This window comes from Lutra lutra, chromosome 2, assembly GCF_902655055.1.
Source record: "Lutra lutra chromosome 2, mLutLut1.2, whole genome shotgun sequence".
In the NCBI taxonomy this organism is placed as follows: domain Eukaryota; kingdom Metazoa; phylum Chordata; class Mammalia; order Carnivora; family Mustelidae; genus Lutra; species Lutra lutra.
In genome coordinates, this window is record NC_062279.1 from 90,978,216 (window position 1) to 90,995,545 (window position 17,330).

Below are 17,330 nucleotides of genomic sequence, written 5' to 3' on the forward strand. Positions count from 1 at the left end.
TATCTCTTGTGGTGAACATACACACACACACACACACACACACACACACACACACACAATGGAATATTACTCAGCTGTCAAAAAATTAAAGCTTGACCTTTGCAACAATATGGACAGAGCTAGAGGGTACTATACTAAATGAAATAAGTCAAGCAGAGAAAGACAAGTATATTATTTCACTCATATGTGGAACATAAGAAACAGAACAGAGCATCATAGGGGAAGGGAGGGAAAAACAAGACAAAATCAGAGAGGGAGACAAACCATAAGAGACTCTTAACTCTAGGAAATAAATTGAGGGTTGCTGGAGGGGAGAGGGGTGGGGGATGAGGAAACTGGGTGATGGGCATTAAGGAGGGCATATGATGCAATGAGCACTGGGTGTTCTATGCAACTGATGAGTCACTGAACTCTACCTCTGAAACTAATAAGACATCATATGTTTTAATTGAATTTAAATAAAATTCTTTAAAAAACAACAACACCAATTATCTTCAGTAGCAGGATACCTGAACAGTTGCTAACATAAATGTCTAGGTAAATAAGTCCCAAACTAAAAACAAATATACTAGCCCCTATGTTTTATTTGATTAATTCTCACTTTTCTGCCAGAAACATTAAAAAAAATTTTGTTCTCCAATAGCTGTGTTTTTCCAGAAACACTACACTAAATGAAAACAAACATTTGCTCCTAAGAACTGGGATAGAGCGCAAAGGCTAACTAATGGGAAAGACCAAGAACTGCTCCTCTACTACAGTGAATAACCTTTTAAATTGTATGATTTTTATATCCACCTTAATGAAATTTTGTGTATACTTTGGATTAAAATAAGGAAAAACATAGAGTTTCCTACATGGGTCTGCTTGCATTTCAGTCAAGATAGAGATCAATGCATGCAGGTCAAGAAATAAGGATTTCTTGCAGGCAAGAAATAAGGATCTAATCAGAGATGACCGCAAATCTCCTAACGAATAGGTCGCCCTGCTGCCTCACATGCCACACATTTCCAGTCCTGAAGTGTTTTATAAGACTGGGAAGATAACCACATAGACAACTGGATGCTCCAAGCCTCAGGGCTAAAAGGACCAGAGACACCCAGACAAGCACACAGGATATCGCAAAGTTCCAGGCACAGAAGTGAGGGAGTTTTACCAAGAAAATTCAGTCTGTGGGACTGATGTACAATCTGGTGATCACTTGGGGCATATGTGTAAAAAATTGCCCAAATATTTCTATATATATATTAGGATGCCATCCAAAGCTACAATAAATTGCAGCCATTTCTGAAACTTAAAAAAGGGGGAGGTAAGAGGTCGAACCTAATGTAATGATACAAAAGTGAGCGGTTAAATTGATAATAAAGAATAAGATATTTCTCAGTTCATTTAGAGACAAATAACAATGCTCCCTTGGAATACAACACCAGCTTGAAATATAAGTATGCTAAATATACATGCATTTTCTACACACTGAAATAAAAATTTAAACCCCAGCATTCTGTGATATGTATGATTCACAATACCTGGCTACTGCAAAAGGTTATATATAAGCAGCAACAGAACTGCTTTTGAAATCCATTAATTCAGCCTTAGAAGTATACACATTTTCCCATGGATCTTACATCGGTGTTAGTTACTGATGCTACTACATTGTAACGACCAGAAATTTCTACAGTCAGTTAAGGATTCACAAACGCGTACCGAACAAGCTCTTTCCTGGTCACTTTCAGCAACCATGCTGAAACAGAAACTCTAGCATTCCTAACTGAAAACAAAAATGTGACTAGAAAAAGGTCACACACAAACTCAGAAGGCACAAATTAATGGTTCTTTTCATTCTTTCTCCGGCTAGCCACTAGATTTTTCCAGTAACTGCCATTAAATATTCCTGTTTAACGCATTCCGAACAGCAAAGTCTGAAACGCTGGAGAGTGCTCGACTTTAAATCAAGCTGACTGAGACGAGTAAACTCCCGCAGGCAGGCGTCTCCCTTCATCTTTTTTGGAAAGGCAAGTAGACAAAAATGCTGAAAGCTGCCCAAAACGCTGTTAAATTCCTATCTATTCAAATGGACATTAAGTAAGGAACCTTCCCCCACCTCCCAGAAAGTAAAGACAGAATCACGTAAACATCTCAGAAGCAGGAAGGCAGCAGGCCTCTCCTCAGCCCCGTGGGGTCCACAGAAGACAGGGGCGGCCTGTACTTACACAGATGGCGAGAGCGCCTGCCCCCATTCTCGCAGGAAGTGCCTGGTAGAAGTGATGAAGCCCAGAGGAGAGCATCAAAATGACAGCGAAATATGAAAATTCCATTCAGTAGATAGGCTCTCATTTGAAAACCAGCTCCGGATCCGGAGGCCTCACAGCAAGCGAAGGGCAGCTCCTAACATTTTCGGAAGTGTGGTTTTGCTTCTCATTCGGCTGAACCCACGTGGCTGGCAGGACAGCCTGGAGTTGAAACCTGATCCAGAGCATCTAGTATTGGCAAGTCCAGGATGTCATGTGACATGGGCCTTAAGTTGCTGACATCTTTTTCTTAAACCTGACTTGCCAGATACCACACACAGGCTTTCTCTGTTCAGAAAATGCCAATCACCTGGTGGCATTCTTTAACAGGATTTGGTGCAAAACGTGAAAATGCAAACTTGCTTCCTCCTTGCTACTCCTAAGAAAACCTCACGTATTCACACTCAGGTTGCAGATTGCAACCTGACTTTCCTCACTTTCCTGAGGCACTTTTCACTTCCAGTGCCCCTTAGAAACCAGTGAAATTCTATCAAAATTTTCTTCCCTCCACTTTTATTCTATCAGAATTATTCTAAATGAAGATACTCATTTCATGTAGCTGCTACCACTTCTAATTACTTTTGAATTATCTTATTAACATATAATGGTGATAAACATAAAACAACACGTTTCTAGACTTCCGCAATTCAACATGTGTGATTTATAATCTGGAAAATTAACCTCTAGTTGACCTTTCAATAATGTCCTACTTCATATGCTGTGTCATTAAAAAATGGGACAGACTTCACAATTTCCAAATATCTGAACTGATAGCTAAAATATCATTTTTACATAAGCCAGAAGAAAACTATTTTTTTAATCACCACTTTTTTAATCAAATCTTTTTTAGTGGCACATTTGAGAGAATGCTGGCTAACACTACATGAGGAGTTTCACTTTTCCCAATTCTAAAAGACTTAAATTGCCTCCAAAAACAAAACATAATAAAGTCATATCTTAAGGGGATGGGTGGGAAGACAAAGGAAGCCTGGAATCAGTTCTCCATTTAATATTTCGCTTTAAATCTAGTATACTTTGTGTATGTCTAGTCAACCAAGAGTACCACCCAGAGCAAAGCCAGGATAGAAAATTGTGATAAGCAAGCTATAGGACATGACAAAGTACATTTTACTTTTATGCACGCATATAGAACATTGTAAAGATTACCTCCGCAAAGGCAGAACACAATCCCATACAATGGAATGGGAGTAGGGGAATGGACTTCTCCACTGAAAAATAAAACTTTTTTTCTATACCACCTAATCTAGATTTTACCATTTCTATGCACTCACTAGAAAACTAGTCTAACTGCTAAAGAAAATTATAAAACTTTTTCTAATACATTAAAAATGTGTCTCCTTTTTATGTTTATATAAGTATTATCAGTCCTTGGTGAAAAATAAAAGCCTGAAGTTTAGGTCACCTAGAGGCTCATCACCCAACATTACCCAATCAACATTTATTACCTATGCTGGGTCAGGCACTCTGCTATAGAAAATACAATGATAAAAAAGACCTAGTACCTTCTCTCATGGATCATCCAATGGGAGGAGGGAGGAATGAAAATAAGTAAATGAAACTTTTTGATTAGTAATTGCAGAGGCACTAATAAATAAGCAGAGATGAGGTACTGAAAGAAAAATAACAGAACACCTAGAAACGTTTAGCATATTTCCATTCTTTCATGTTTTTAAAAAAATATGATTTAAATATAGTTTCTGATAGTTTTATGTTCTGATTTTTTTCACTTAACATTGTATCACACACAGTAGCACAAGCATGCTCCCATACTGTTAATAGTATAAACAATTATCACTTATAATATTACATTCTGTATAAAAGTTTGAGTCATTCTCCCATTTTCAGACATGTACATGGTCTCTGATTTTATGTGTATATGTAAGTAATGCTCTATCCTCATCCTGATTATTTTCCAGTCAAGACTCCAGAAAGCGAAGTTTCTCGATCACAGAGAATATCAACGCGTGCAAAGGCTCTTGATGTAATCGACTCCGGCAGTTTACATTCTACAATTCATGCTACCCAAGTATGAATAATTTGTAAAATATTTCTTAATTTAATAGATGAAAAGGATTTCTCATTCTAAAACTTATATTTCTTTTTATTATTAAAGATAGGAAAATTCCTCATGAGTCATTTGTATTTTCTATTCTATGTGTTGCTTTGTCCATTTATCAAATGGAAACTTAACCAAGTCTCTTTTATAAGCTCATTTCAAGGATTAAATGATACAATCTATAAAAAGCACTTAGTGTAGTAACTGGAAAATGGTAGTAAAAGTAATAATTTTGGATGCTTATTGTACGGTTGGATTCTAAATCAGGCAATTTTTTTGAAATATAGTGAAAAATAAGGATCTAAATTGGTTCAATTTTTATTTTGCATTTAACTACTGTGGCCCACACTGGTAACTCTCTCCAGTACGCAATTTGATGCTATTTGAGCTTCTTCTTCCTCTTAGTTGGGGCTGAGCCCATAGTTGTGCACCCAGAGACTACATTTCCCAACCTTTCATACCAGTAGATAGGGCCATATGACCAAGTACTCACTAACAGAGTGTGGAGTGGATAGGATGTGTATGACTTCTGTGTCACATGCCTCACAGGAAATCTCTTACTCCACATTTGCTCTCCTTCCTTTTCATCATATGCTGGAATGTGGGTACACCTCACTTCCACCATGGAGAGAAGAGAATCTCAGCAGAGGAAAGCGTGAGTAGATGGAAAGGATAAGGAAAAACATAGACCTCTGAAAGACCTTGTGGAGTATGGCTACATTAACAAGCCTATATCAATTAAACTCTTAAATGAAAAAACTCTCAAATATGCTACTATATTTGAAAGTCCTATATGTGTATAAAGCAATCTTTAATATACTAACCAAATGACTCTGCCCCATTTATTGGACAAGTTGTGATTCATTTCCCACGTATGATACTAAACATACTATATATTAAATTCAGATATACATACACACATATGCACAACCAGGGTCTCTCTCAGGCTAATAGATTCTATCTAGTTTTTTTCTTTCTTTCATAGTCTGTCTAGTTTCATTCCATTTCCATAATATTTGAATAACTGTATCTTTATAATTTACTTAAATAGCTGATAAAGATAGCCCCCTCTCATCTTTTTCAAAATTTTATTGCTCCCTTCCAATTTTTCATGATGGATTTCAAAACCATTCAGTAATGTTAGAACATGTTAGAGTATCAAAATATTATATCTCGTATTATTATTTCTAACACATTTAAACATCTTATTTCTGTTTTAGATAATACTACACAAGGATGACAAAAAAAGTCTAATCCTAATTTTCATGAGTTCTAACATACTATTATAAGGTAAAATTAGTACCATGACAAGTTTTTATCCTTATTCTTGGTAATGACTATATTTCACTGCAGAAACAAAAAAAACTAAATAGGCCATTTAACAAAAGGCACTAAAAGACATTCTTCCCATCAAACAATGTTTCTCCATGAAATGTATCTGAAAATAGAGTCTCAAATATTTGAGATGCAAGTGATAGTAGAGTCGAATTCCAAAAAGTTCTCTGAACAGGCAAATATATATATTCCTAAGTATTGATTTATAAAGAGTCTTAAGATACATAAGCCACAAACAAAAGATTTGCTGATCTAAAATATGAGCTGTGCTTTTTTTCCCCCCAGAACGAATAAAGGAATTGTAGAAAGTACTTTTCAGAATAGTTCGTTCTGGTGGGCTAATTCCATGACTACTCCCAGAAATGCTGAATACCAGGTCAGGACAAAGGATGTCCTATTTTCAAGATCATGGGCTCCCTGGAGGAAGAAGTCAAGGGGACTTCACAACTGATGGTCAAGCCCATAGAACGCTATCATTCAAATGATCCTCTACCCTGGGGAAGGGTGATGAAGGAAGCTAAAAAAGGCCAGGTTATCCTGTAGCCTCCAAAAATCTGAAAATGCTTCAAAGTCGAGCTCTCTGATGTTAACTGGCAGAGTTATCAGTTTTCAAAAGACAGGATCTCTTCAGCTGGAGTAGCACTAACAGTTGTGAGAAGAACAGCAGTAGTCAGCAGATATAGTACTGCAGCCATTAGCAGAAACCAGCAAGTATCATGGGGTGTGGTGCTTGTGGCATTGACAGCATCACCCACTTGATGCCCACTGGAAACGGGACATTGGAGGCTTTTCGCCCTGAACTCTGTCTATACTCCAGCTTTACTTCTATCTCAGCTATATCTCCAGGAGTATCCTAGCCCGGACCGGAATCAATGTCATCCAACCACATAGGAAATCAGAAGTCACTTAGTCAACAAGTATTTATTATTGATGTACTCTCTCTTGACCAGAGAGGTTCAGACATTTTGGGTTTTGATTCCTTAGCAGTATAAAACAAGAATACTTGTTCTAGGTCAGGAGTCAGCAAACTATAATCTACAAGCCTCATGTGGCCACCACAGGTTCAATCCAGCTACTCCAGACCATCTCTAGTGGCACCCATCTGTTTACATATGGATGGCTGCTTTGGTACTAAAGTGGCCAAGGTTAGGAACTGCAACAGAGACTGAAATGATGGCCCTCAAGGCCTAAAACATTTACCATCTGACTATTTACAGAAAAAGTTTGCTGACCCTTGCTCTTGGGGTATTCTGTAACATTACTGGGCATGAGAATCCTCATGGAGCCATAGAAAGAATATCCTATGGGCCTTGGATCCTTGAAAAACAACGGGAAGTAGGTCTTTCTTGGGTTTATTAGTCTACTTTGTTATGACTGCTCCATTACCTGGCCTTGGGGCTATTTTTACCTTCTAATTATTTTCTGAAGGATTTCCAAAAAGAGGTCCAATTCATAATCTGATACTCATATTTCTTTTCTGAAATCAAGATGTATGCTCATTCCATTTAAGGGGAAAAAATTACCATCCTCCCAGGAAAAGATCGATTGTTCGGCAGCCATGGTAACAAATAGCCAACATAATTTATTTTAAACCTGTTCAATCAATCAGCAACTTGCCGCAGTTAACCAAGTGGTTTTGCAAGCCAACCGACCAGTAACAGCCCAATCAAGAAAGGGCTCACTCTAGTAAGCAGGACTTCAAATGTCAACCAATCAGTAATCGTCGCATCGAGTAACCACTCTTCTTCCAATGATGTCACACTCCTGAAAACCCACCCATCCTAATTCCCCACTTTTCAAAAACCCTATGTAGTTATCATCAGTCTGCTCTGCTCAAAAGACCAGCAGAGCTTTCCCGCGCCATGATAGTCAATAAATTTACCTTTGTCTTTTTGTCAGGTACACAGTGTTGGTCTCGTCATTCTTTGACATGCCTCTAGCTTAGACATCCCAATTCCGTGGGTCATTATTTAAGCCCCACTGTTTGACCTGCATCTATTACTACCTCACTAACTTGCCTAATGCTCCTTTATCCAGCCCTACTTATGGCCCCACCTTAACTCTTGGCATGCCTCTTGGCTAAGGTTAGACTGCTGGATACCATTCCCTAACCTTCTTTGGAAGCCAAAGCAAGTCCACTTTGCCAGTGTCCACGGAAGGAGAGATTCAGACCCCGGGCTGTGAGAAGTAAGCAAGAGCGCTGATGGGAATGGGAAGGTCCATTCCTCAGGCCTGGAAGACAAGACAAGAGCACTGTTTTCTTTTGAAAACAATTTATTTCCATTACGGTTCCTAAAACCATAATTTTACTTCTAAACTTCAAAAGCACTTAATGTACAATGTGCATCTATTACTATTCTACTAATTATGGCTAAGATAAGATATAAAGAATGGTGTATTACTTGAGCTACAAAGTATATGGAGAAAAAATTTTAGGACACAATTTGCAAATCTTGAGAAGGTATTCTGTTTGGCCATTTTATCTCCCTGCTTAATGATCTGAAATACCATGTACCTAGGTGGGAATTACCATTACTAGGAATAAGGATCAACACAAACACTTTAATACCCATTGTTCTTTACTCTGCCTGTTTCACAGTTTATGATTACCTCATGGCCCCTGAAGGCACTTGAGTCTTAATCTTTCAATTAGTAAATACAATACACTAAACTGTATAATCAAATTTGAAATGTGTGCCCTTAGTACTTAAGGATTTGATGACAGGAAAAAAATGTGATGGAAGCAAGTGACTGGAACTGGAGCTTCAGGCACTAGGTGTTGAGGTGACTTCTACAGAAGTCATTGATTAGGACAGCAGGGGAAGGAGAGGGCATTCTAATGTGGGTCTATGTGGTGCACAAAAAGATAGCAGCATGAAAAGTAAGGGACTTTAAACAGAAGAATAAGAAATCTCAGCAGAACCCCAAACAATAAGAACCTCCGTGGGTTCTTAAGTAGAAAATAGCTTGACAAAAGTAGTGCCAGGTTAATTGGAGGTCTGACTAAAATATACTAGAATAAAAAGGAAACTTCATATAAATAAATGGACCCTGTTAACAAATGCCCAGCTGAGAGGGAAATATCTTGAATTTAAACACTGAAAGATAAATCACAAACTCTGTAGAAAGAACTTGTAAGACTGAGAATTGACTTTATATAAGAGGCAAAAGAAAAGAGGTGTCATGTAGTCAAGAAAAGCACGAAGGAGGATTCTAATGTTTGATTTCCAGGACAACGAAATACTGCCTAATACATAGGGTATCTTAAACTCTAGTCTGCCTGGCAAAGTTCCAATTTATGGTTGCTGATTCAGTGCAATTATTAGTAGCATCCCCTTTCAGTGTTTTTGGAAAAGCTGAGGCTAAGGGAGGTAACAGCAAAGGGCGAGACCAGGGCATTAGAAGGACTCCCTCCTACCAGGATCCTAAGAAGACAGTAATCAAGACTTCCATTTTTATATGTGGAATCTTAAAATACAGAAAGAAGAAAAGAATGTCAGTCATGTAGAGAATAATATCATATAGTCTAATTAGAGTCCTAGAAGAAGATTAGAGTGAGAATGGACTAAAAAAAGTTTTTGAAACTAAGCTGAAAATTTTCAATTGATAACAAACATTAACCCCCAGCTCTACAAACATTTAGAAGGATAAAGAAAACCACACATATTTTCGACAGTGCTAACCATGAGAGTTAAAGGAAAAAAAACCTTAAAAGTAAATCAGAGAAAGATACTTTACCTTTGATGGAACAATAGGAATGACAACTTGGTTCTCATAGTTAATACAGGAGACCAGAAAATAATGGACTGATATGTATGAATTATTTTTGAAGGGGGTGGAAGAAGGCAAAGAAACTCTTACAAAACTAAAATTACATATCCAGAGAAAATATTCTTCAAAAAAAAAAAAATGAAGGTGAAATAAAAACATCTTCAGATAGATGAAAGCTGAGTGAATTTGTCATTAGTAAATTCACACTATGAGAAATGCTAAAAGGCATTCTTTGGGTAAAGGGAAGTGATACCAGATGGAAAAACTGGATCTACTAAGAGGAATGAGAAATGCTGTAAGTGGTAAATATGTGGAGGCAGGTTTGATTTTGAGCAGAAACTGTAGGTGTCTTATGTGATTTGCTGTGATTCCGTGGGACACTGGCAACCAGGGACAGCTCAAAGATGGTTCTTGGGAGCCATGAAGAGAGGCTGGGCAGCCTCATCATCAAGCTTCAGCATCTCCTAAAGAAGCTGTATGAGATTATGGGAGCTGAAACCATGAAATTCCAGTCCTCATCACTTCAGATTTCCTTGGGGGATGAAGGCATGGTCAGTGATCCTTGGATTTTGTATTGTTCTCTCACCGGAGGTTCAAGTTTTCACTCATTCATATCAACCCTATAAAGGAGAAAAAGCCAAGTGTACAATTTACCAACCTGTCTGAAATGTAAAATTCTTAAAATTTAGCTACCTTGGAGAAAGTAGGATAGATATCCTAGAATCATCCTTAAGAGATAACAGTCTTCATGAGGAGTGATCAAGAATGGCAAGAAGTGAGGCAATGGGTAAGAAGCTAAATGGATCCAATTCTGTACTTGAGGGTGAAATACATTTTATTTTATTTTTTTTTAAGATTTTTTTTTTATTTATTTATTTGACAGAGAGAGAGCACAAGCAGGCAGAGAGGCAGGCAGAGAGAGAGGAGGAGGAAGCAGGCCCCCTGCCGAGCAGAGAGCCCGATGTGGGGACTCAATCCCAGGACCCTGAGATCATGACCTGAGCCGAAGGCAGAGGCTTAACCCACTGAGCCACCCAGGCGCCCCGTGAAATACATTTTAAAGAAAAAGAACTAGCAGAACAAAAAAATCTAAATATTCAGACCTAGATGAATTGATCTTCAACTTTACAAAAAGGACAATGCCACAAGAACACAAATCAAAGTCCATGATATCCCTAGGGATTTCTCTAAATATCACTCCCAAAAGATGGTATTTGGATATGATCCTTCACTAAAAAGTCTCTCTCTTCATTGCAAAGATCTTGTCACTGCTGGCCCTGTGCATTTTCACCTTGGCAACAAGGCTTCATTCCTCTACCTCTAACTCCAGGGCAAGGTCCTATGGGCCATTTTATGAGATGAGGACCTGAGAAGGCCTATGCTGACCATCTCAAAACACTCCACCAGGAGATATTCTGGACCACCACATCCTATAAGGAAAGCTTTCTAGAAATATCCATTTTAGGTTTTATAAGTAAGTTTTATAAGTAAGTTTTATTTGAAGATCTTAAAAAATGGTTTAAAAGAATCACTTTCTCAGTTTAGAATATTTATTATACAGTTACCCTACTAACAGAAGGAACTGATTAGCCGGGCAACAGAACATGTTTGAATAGGAAGTTGCATTTGATTTCAGGCGGACTCCAGAAATCAGTCACACAGTGGGAGGAAATTTCAGTAGGAAGTATACATTAGGAGCCTTTTCATAAATATCTCAAAGGCTGCTTCAGCCTTCCTTGGCTTCTTTAATCATCATAGCCTATTTATTCTATCTCCGAAAAAATTTTCAATCCAATTTCCTCTCCGTTCTTGTAGCCATTTTTTTTTTAATTAAAGAATTTTTAAATGTCGTGCCTCATCAGCATTCCTTTCGTACAACTACACTACTAACTACACTTATGAAACAGATTTGATTATGTTACTTCCCTGCTCATTTCTTTCTTTTTAGGTCTAAAGGCTCCCTATATTACCTTCAAGGGATCTGTGATCATCCAAGTAATTATATCTGAATTTTGAGTGTATATACATGGAATTGAGCACCTATCTTCATATTTTTAAACTTTTTTAAAGAATAAAAACTGCTGGCTTATAGATTAAGTTCCAAACTCCTTAGCATGGCTTTCAGAGTGTTTCAAAATCAAATTCCATACCATTTTTATCCCCATTATATACCTTAAATTCTAGCCTTTCTGTTGTGGTGGGCTGGATAATGCCCCCCCGACAAAAGATGTCCACTTCCCAGTTCCCAGAACTTGTAAATATGTCACTTTGCATGACAAATGGGATCTTGCAGGTATATTTAAGTTACAGATCTTTTTTTTTTAAGATTTTATTTATTTATTTAACAGACAGAGATCACAAGTAGGCAGAGAGGCAGGCAGAGAGAGAGGAGGAAGCAGGCTCCCCACTGAGCAGAGACCCGAGCCGAAGGCAGAGGCTTTTAACCCACTGAGCCACCCAGGCGCCCCTAAGTTACAGATCTTGAGATGGGAAGATTATCCTTGGATTCTCTGGCACAATCTAATCATATGGGTTCTTAGAGGGTAAGAGGCAGAGGAGCTGCCATAATACAAAATAGCCCAGTGAAACTGATTTCAGATTTCTGATCTCTAGAACAGTAAGAAAATAATGTTGTGCTGCTGGAAGTCACTAAGTTTCTGGTAATTTGTTATAGCACCAATAGGAAACAAATACATTGTTGTTCTTTAAATTAAGGTGTACACTGTCTCACTTCAGAACTTTTGTTTATGATCTTGTATTTGCCAGAAATGTCTTTGCAAATATTGTGTTTTTTTTTTTTCAATGCCCAGCACCAATGTCACTAGCATTCCTGACTATCATGGCTTCTCTGTACAGACATATGGCTGGTTTAAACCACTAGTAAAATATTTACACATGGGATTGTTATAGTTTGCAAATCTACCTTTCTTGATTGAAATCTTTTGAGGATAGAGTAATATCTTATGGTATTTCCTTCCAAGCCTCACAACAAATATTTGTACAACTAATGCATTAAAATGTGTGGTGATAAATCTTTGGTTGTCACTGGAAGCACTTTAGGACTCACTTCAAAGTCAGGATAAGAAATAGGGATCCCATGAGTATCATCAGAAAAAAAATTGAAAATGTGTGAGCATAAACATGATTTGTAAGGGATTTTAGAGGAAAAAAATCCAGAGATCTGAAAAAGAATGAAAAATAATAGTGTGAAAAAACAGATGAAAGTAGTCAAAAGGTACAAATTTGCCTTTCTAAGATGACTAAGTCTTGCAAATGTAGTGTTCAGCATAGTGACTATAGTTAATGCTGTCCTTATATTTGAAAGCTACTGAGTAGATCTCAAAAGTTATCATCACAAGAAAGAAAAATCTGTATGTACAGGAATGTGAGATGATGGATGTTAACTAAACTTACTGTGGTGGTCCTTTAGCAATATATATATTACCAAACGTTGTACATCTCAAATTTATAGTTATATGTCCATTTTATCTTAACAAAATGGAAGAAAAATGATATAAAGATTTTTAATCCTATAAGAAAATTGAATTATAACTTATAATCACATTAATATAAAAATCTGTAAGAAGGAATAAGCAAGAGTATAGTACTCATGGAAAGATAGGTTTGTAGCCCTTAATATTTGAGTTCTTCATTTTCAACATTTTTTTTACCAAGAAGATTCCACTAAATTTTTTCAAATCCTTCCTCAGAATAAAGGTTAAGTTGAAATTCTTGAGGAAATTACTTTTGACTTTTTAAAATAAAAATCCACTCTTAAAATAATCATGTATAACTTATGGCTGGCATAGCCCTGACCCACAAGACTAATAAATAATATAGTTTATATTTTTTTAAAATCCAGAAATGTAAAAAAGCCCTTTTGTTATATATAAAACTTATTAATATATTATAATTCACATATGTATGGAAAAAATAAGAAAATATTCCTATTAACTGAATAACTATTCCCAGAACTAGAATTTAAAGATGTTTAACCTCATGAAGGGAGTGTAGGAAGAATTTACTAATTACAGTTTATTGCCAAAAGCTTTCACATATGTTCTCATTTAGTTATGACAATTCCACAGCAACCTATTATTTATGTTTGTCAAATGAGACTGAGGCTCAAGGGAGGTTCAGACTTACAAAGCCAATAATGCAAAGCTAGGTTTCAAACCTATGCTGAGACCTAGGTTTTCACAAATGCATTAAGTTAAGAAAGGTAAAACCCTGTTTGGAATGCACCTGGTTTCCAATTATGACTAGGCTAAGGGCAATGGCATGAACATCACTGCCAATTACAAGGTATGAAAAGCAAACCAATATTCCAACTGAGAAAAGTGTTAGAACAAAAAGAGGTTCCTTTAGAGTTTTTTAAAAAATACTATTAAACACATGTACTTATATTATCTCACTTAATCGACATGAAAAAAAGCTAGGATATAAAGGCTGACATTCCCATTTTACAACAACAACAACAACAAAAACAATGGAAACTCAGAAACCAAACTACTTGCTCAATCCACACAGCTGATAAAATGTACAAACAGAATAGAAACTCAAGCCTTCACTTATTTACTCACTTAACAATCAAATATTTACTAAGATAATACCATGTGCCAATTACTATTGCAGACTATGTTTCTCTCCAGTGGATTATTTTTAATGGATATAACTTCAATTCCTGGAAGCCTTTAAACTCATATGAGTTATAATATGCTAGGCTGTCATGGGTCATGAACTATTAGGAAAGATGGAGGGGTGCTGCTATAGGACTGCTGTGCTTTCATGTGGCAGTCAACTGTTTAATAATATCTCACATGACTATAGCTGTAATAGTTTATTATTTATAGACAATAATTGGTGTTATACCTCTATTTTATATATAAAAATGTTCTTCTTCATTGAACTATAGCAAAACTCCTACTGATCAAACACTTAACTACTGCAACCTGAGATAAATCAATTTCCTAATCATTGACATCAAAGAGCCTCAAACTAGGGAGGCTGAAAAGATGGCAGAATGAGAGAACCCCAAGCTCATCTCATCTTATAGATACAAAAAGATAACACTTACATCAGTATAAATAACCTAGAAAATGACCTGAAGACTGGCAGAACAAACTCCACAGCTAAAAGCAGAGAAGAGGCCACATCAAAGAGTGTCGGGAGAGTGGAGACACAGTAGGAAGTGAAATAGATCAGGGCTGTTGGGGGCTGGGAGGTGAAGAGGTACAGAGGCATGGAGAAGGGCAAGAAACATGCTATCACATCTAGGAGGCTGCACAGGGAAAATGAATCCCCATGACTTTTGGCTCTGAAAGCCAGGGGGACCTAATTTTGTGAGTTCTTCCAACCAGCAGGACTTAATTCCTGGAATTTAAAAAAATCAGCAGCTTGGTTCTGGGAAAGCTGGGATGGCAATAAGAAGCCAAGTCCCTGCCCTTAAAGAGACAGCACCACAAAGAGCCCTCTGATGATACAGCATAGAAGCAACAGTTTGAAAAATGCCTGGGGCATATGGGAGAAAGAGCTCTTTACTCATTTCAGAGCATGTTCTGAAGGGGCAGAGATCCCAGGAAGACTCCGCCAAGAACAAAGATGTTGGCAGGTACCAATTCCCTCTTCTGCCCCTCAGCATAAACACACAATGTTGACATTCACTACTTAACTTGCTTACATCAGCCCTGCTCCCCCACACTTCAGTAGATCAGCCATTTCCAGTCACACTTGCCTCAGTCCTATTGCCATGGGTCCCCACAACCCAGAAGACCATAGCAAACTTTGCCAATACCATGTCTCCTGATGAGCATGCTTTATGAGGTGTTGGTCCAGGTGATAGTGGTGTGGCAACAGACCCTGCAGAACCCCACTGCACACCGTGCTAAAACTGCACCTGCCCCTCCACCCCACACCCAGCCCTGGAGCTGGTGGCAGCCGGTGTCATTTCACAAGCAGACTGACATACACATTTTAAAAACCGTGCACTGGGGCCAGGAACCAAACACTGTCACAATAGGCAAAAAGAGACTCTGCAGAAGAGTGCAGGGCACATGCAACACACACCCACACAGGAGACACTCCCTGAAATGCCAGGTTCTGGGTAACAGGTAACACTGCACTGCAAGACACTATAGGACCTCTTCTTCATTAAGCCATTACTTTCAAAAGCAGGAAGCATAATTGACATTCCTAACATACAGAAACCGAGCTAGACAAAATGAGGAGACAGAGGAATAGGTCTCAAATGAAAGACCAGGGCAAAATCACAGCAAGAGACCTAAGTGAAATGGAGATAAGTAATACATCAGAGAATTTAAAGTAATGATCATAAAGATACTCACTATACTTGAGAAAAGAGTGGAGGACATTAGTGAGACCCTTAACAAAGAGATACCAAAAGAACCAGTCACAGGTGAAGAATACAATAAATGAAATTAAAAATACAAAAGATGAAATAAATAGCAGGCTACAGGAAGCAAAAGAATGAATCAGTGACCTAGAGGACAGTAATGAAATGAAACAAGCTGAGCAGGTGAGAGAAAAAAAAAAATTATGCAAAATGAGAACAGACTTAGGGAACTCAGTGACTCCATCAAGTATGATGACATTTACATTACAGGGATCCTAGAAGAATAAGAGAGGGAAAGGGTCAGAAAATTTGGAGAAATAACAGCTGAAAACTTTCCTAATTTGGGAAAGGAAACAGATATCCAGAACCAGGATGCACCAACAGTCCCCAACAAAATCAACCCCAGGAGGTCCACACCAAGACACATAGTAATTAAAATGGCAAACAGTAGTGATAAAAAGATAATTTTAAAAGGAGCAAGAAAAAAGAAGATAATTACATACAAGGAAACCCCCATAAGGTGATCAGAAGATATTTCAGCAGAAACTTTGCAAGCCAGAAGAGAGAAGCATGATATAGTCAAAGTGCCAAAAGGGAAAAATGTGCAGACAAGAATAATCCACCCAGCAATGCTAATATTAAGAACAAAAGGAGAGAAAAAGAGCTTCTCAGACAAATGAAAGCTAAAGGAGCTCATGACCACTAAATCAGCCCTCCAAGAAAGGAGGACTCTGAGTAGAAAGACCAGGAGTATAAGAAGTGGGAAACACAAATGCAGTAAAAATAAATATATCTGTAAAAATCAAAGGACTGGGGCACCTGGGTGGCTCAGTGGGTTAAGCCGCTGCCTTCGGCTCAGGTCATGATCTCAGGGTCCTGGGATCGAGTCCCGCATCGGGCTCTCTGCTCAGCGGGGAGCCTGCTCCCTCCTCTCTCTCTGCCTGCCTCTCTCTCTACTTGTGATCTCTCTCTGTCAAATAAATAAATAAAATCTTTAAAAAAAAAAAAAAATCAAAGGACTCACAAAATAAATGGGTATAAATATTACACCATGTACCTAAAATGTGGGGTGGAAAGGAGTAAAGAATAGGCTCAAAATAGCTCGATATACACTGCTATATGCAGAAGATGTTATACACAAACCTACTAGTAACAAGTCAAAAACCAGTAATAGATATGCAAAAAATAAAGAGAAAAGAATCAAGTATATCACCAATGAAAGTCAATGAACTATGAAAGAGAGTAAGTGAAGAAAGGATCAGAGAAAAACTAAAAAACCACGAAACAAGTAACAGAATGGCAACAAACACGTATCTATCAATAATTTCCTTGAATGAAAGTGGACTAAATGTTCTAATCAAAAGACACAGGGTGATGGAATGGATAAAAAAGCAAGGGTGGCTCAGTGGGTTAAGCCTCTGCCTTTGGCTGGGGTCGTGATCTTGGGGTCCTGGGATCAAGCCCCGCATCAGGCTCTCTGCTCAGCAGGGAGCCTGCTTCCCCCTCTCTC

At 37.8% G+C, this 17,330-nt stretch overlaps 1 protein-coding gene across 7 annotated transcripts in view; it reads right to left on the reverse strand.

Annotated features, from left to right (window-relative positions):
• Positions 1–17,330, reverse strand: part of FAM13A (family with sequence similarity 13 member A) — a 353,806-nt gene that overhangs the window by 323,863 nt on the left and 12,613 nt on the right. For 6 of the 7 annotated variants that reach the window (XM_047717964.1, XM_047717962.1, XM_047717960.1 and 3 more), the window contains exon 1: positions 2,208–2,431. The exons of the other annotated variant lie outside the window; for it this stretch is intronic. In XM_047717964.1, coding sequence (XP_047573920.1) covers positions 2,208–2,312 — 105 coding nt within the window. In that variant the 5' untranslated portion in view covers positions 2,313–2,431. Of the gene's footprint in view, positions 1–2,207; positions 2,432–17,330 lie in introns of those variants that run through there. 7 annotated transcript variants of the gene reach the window in all.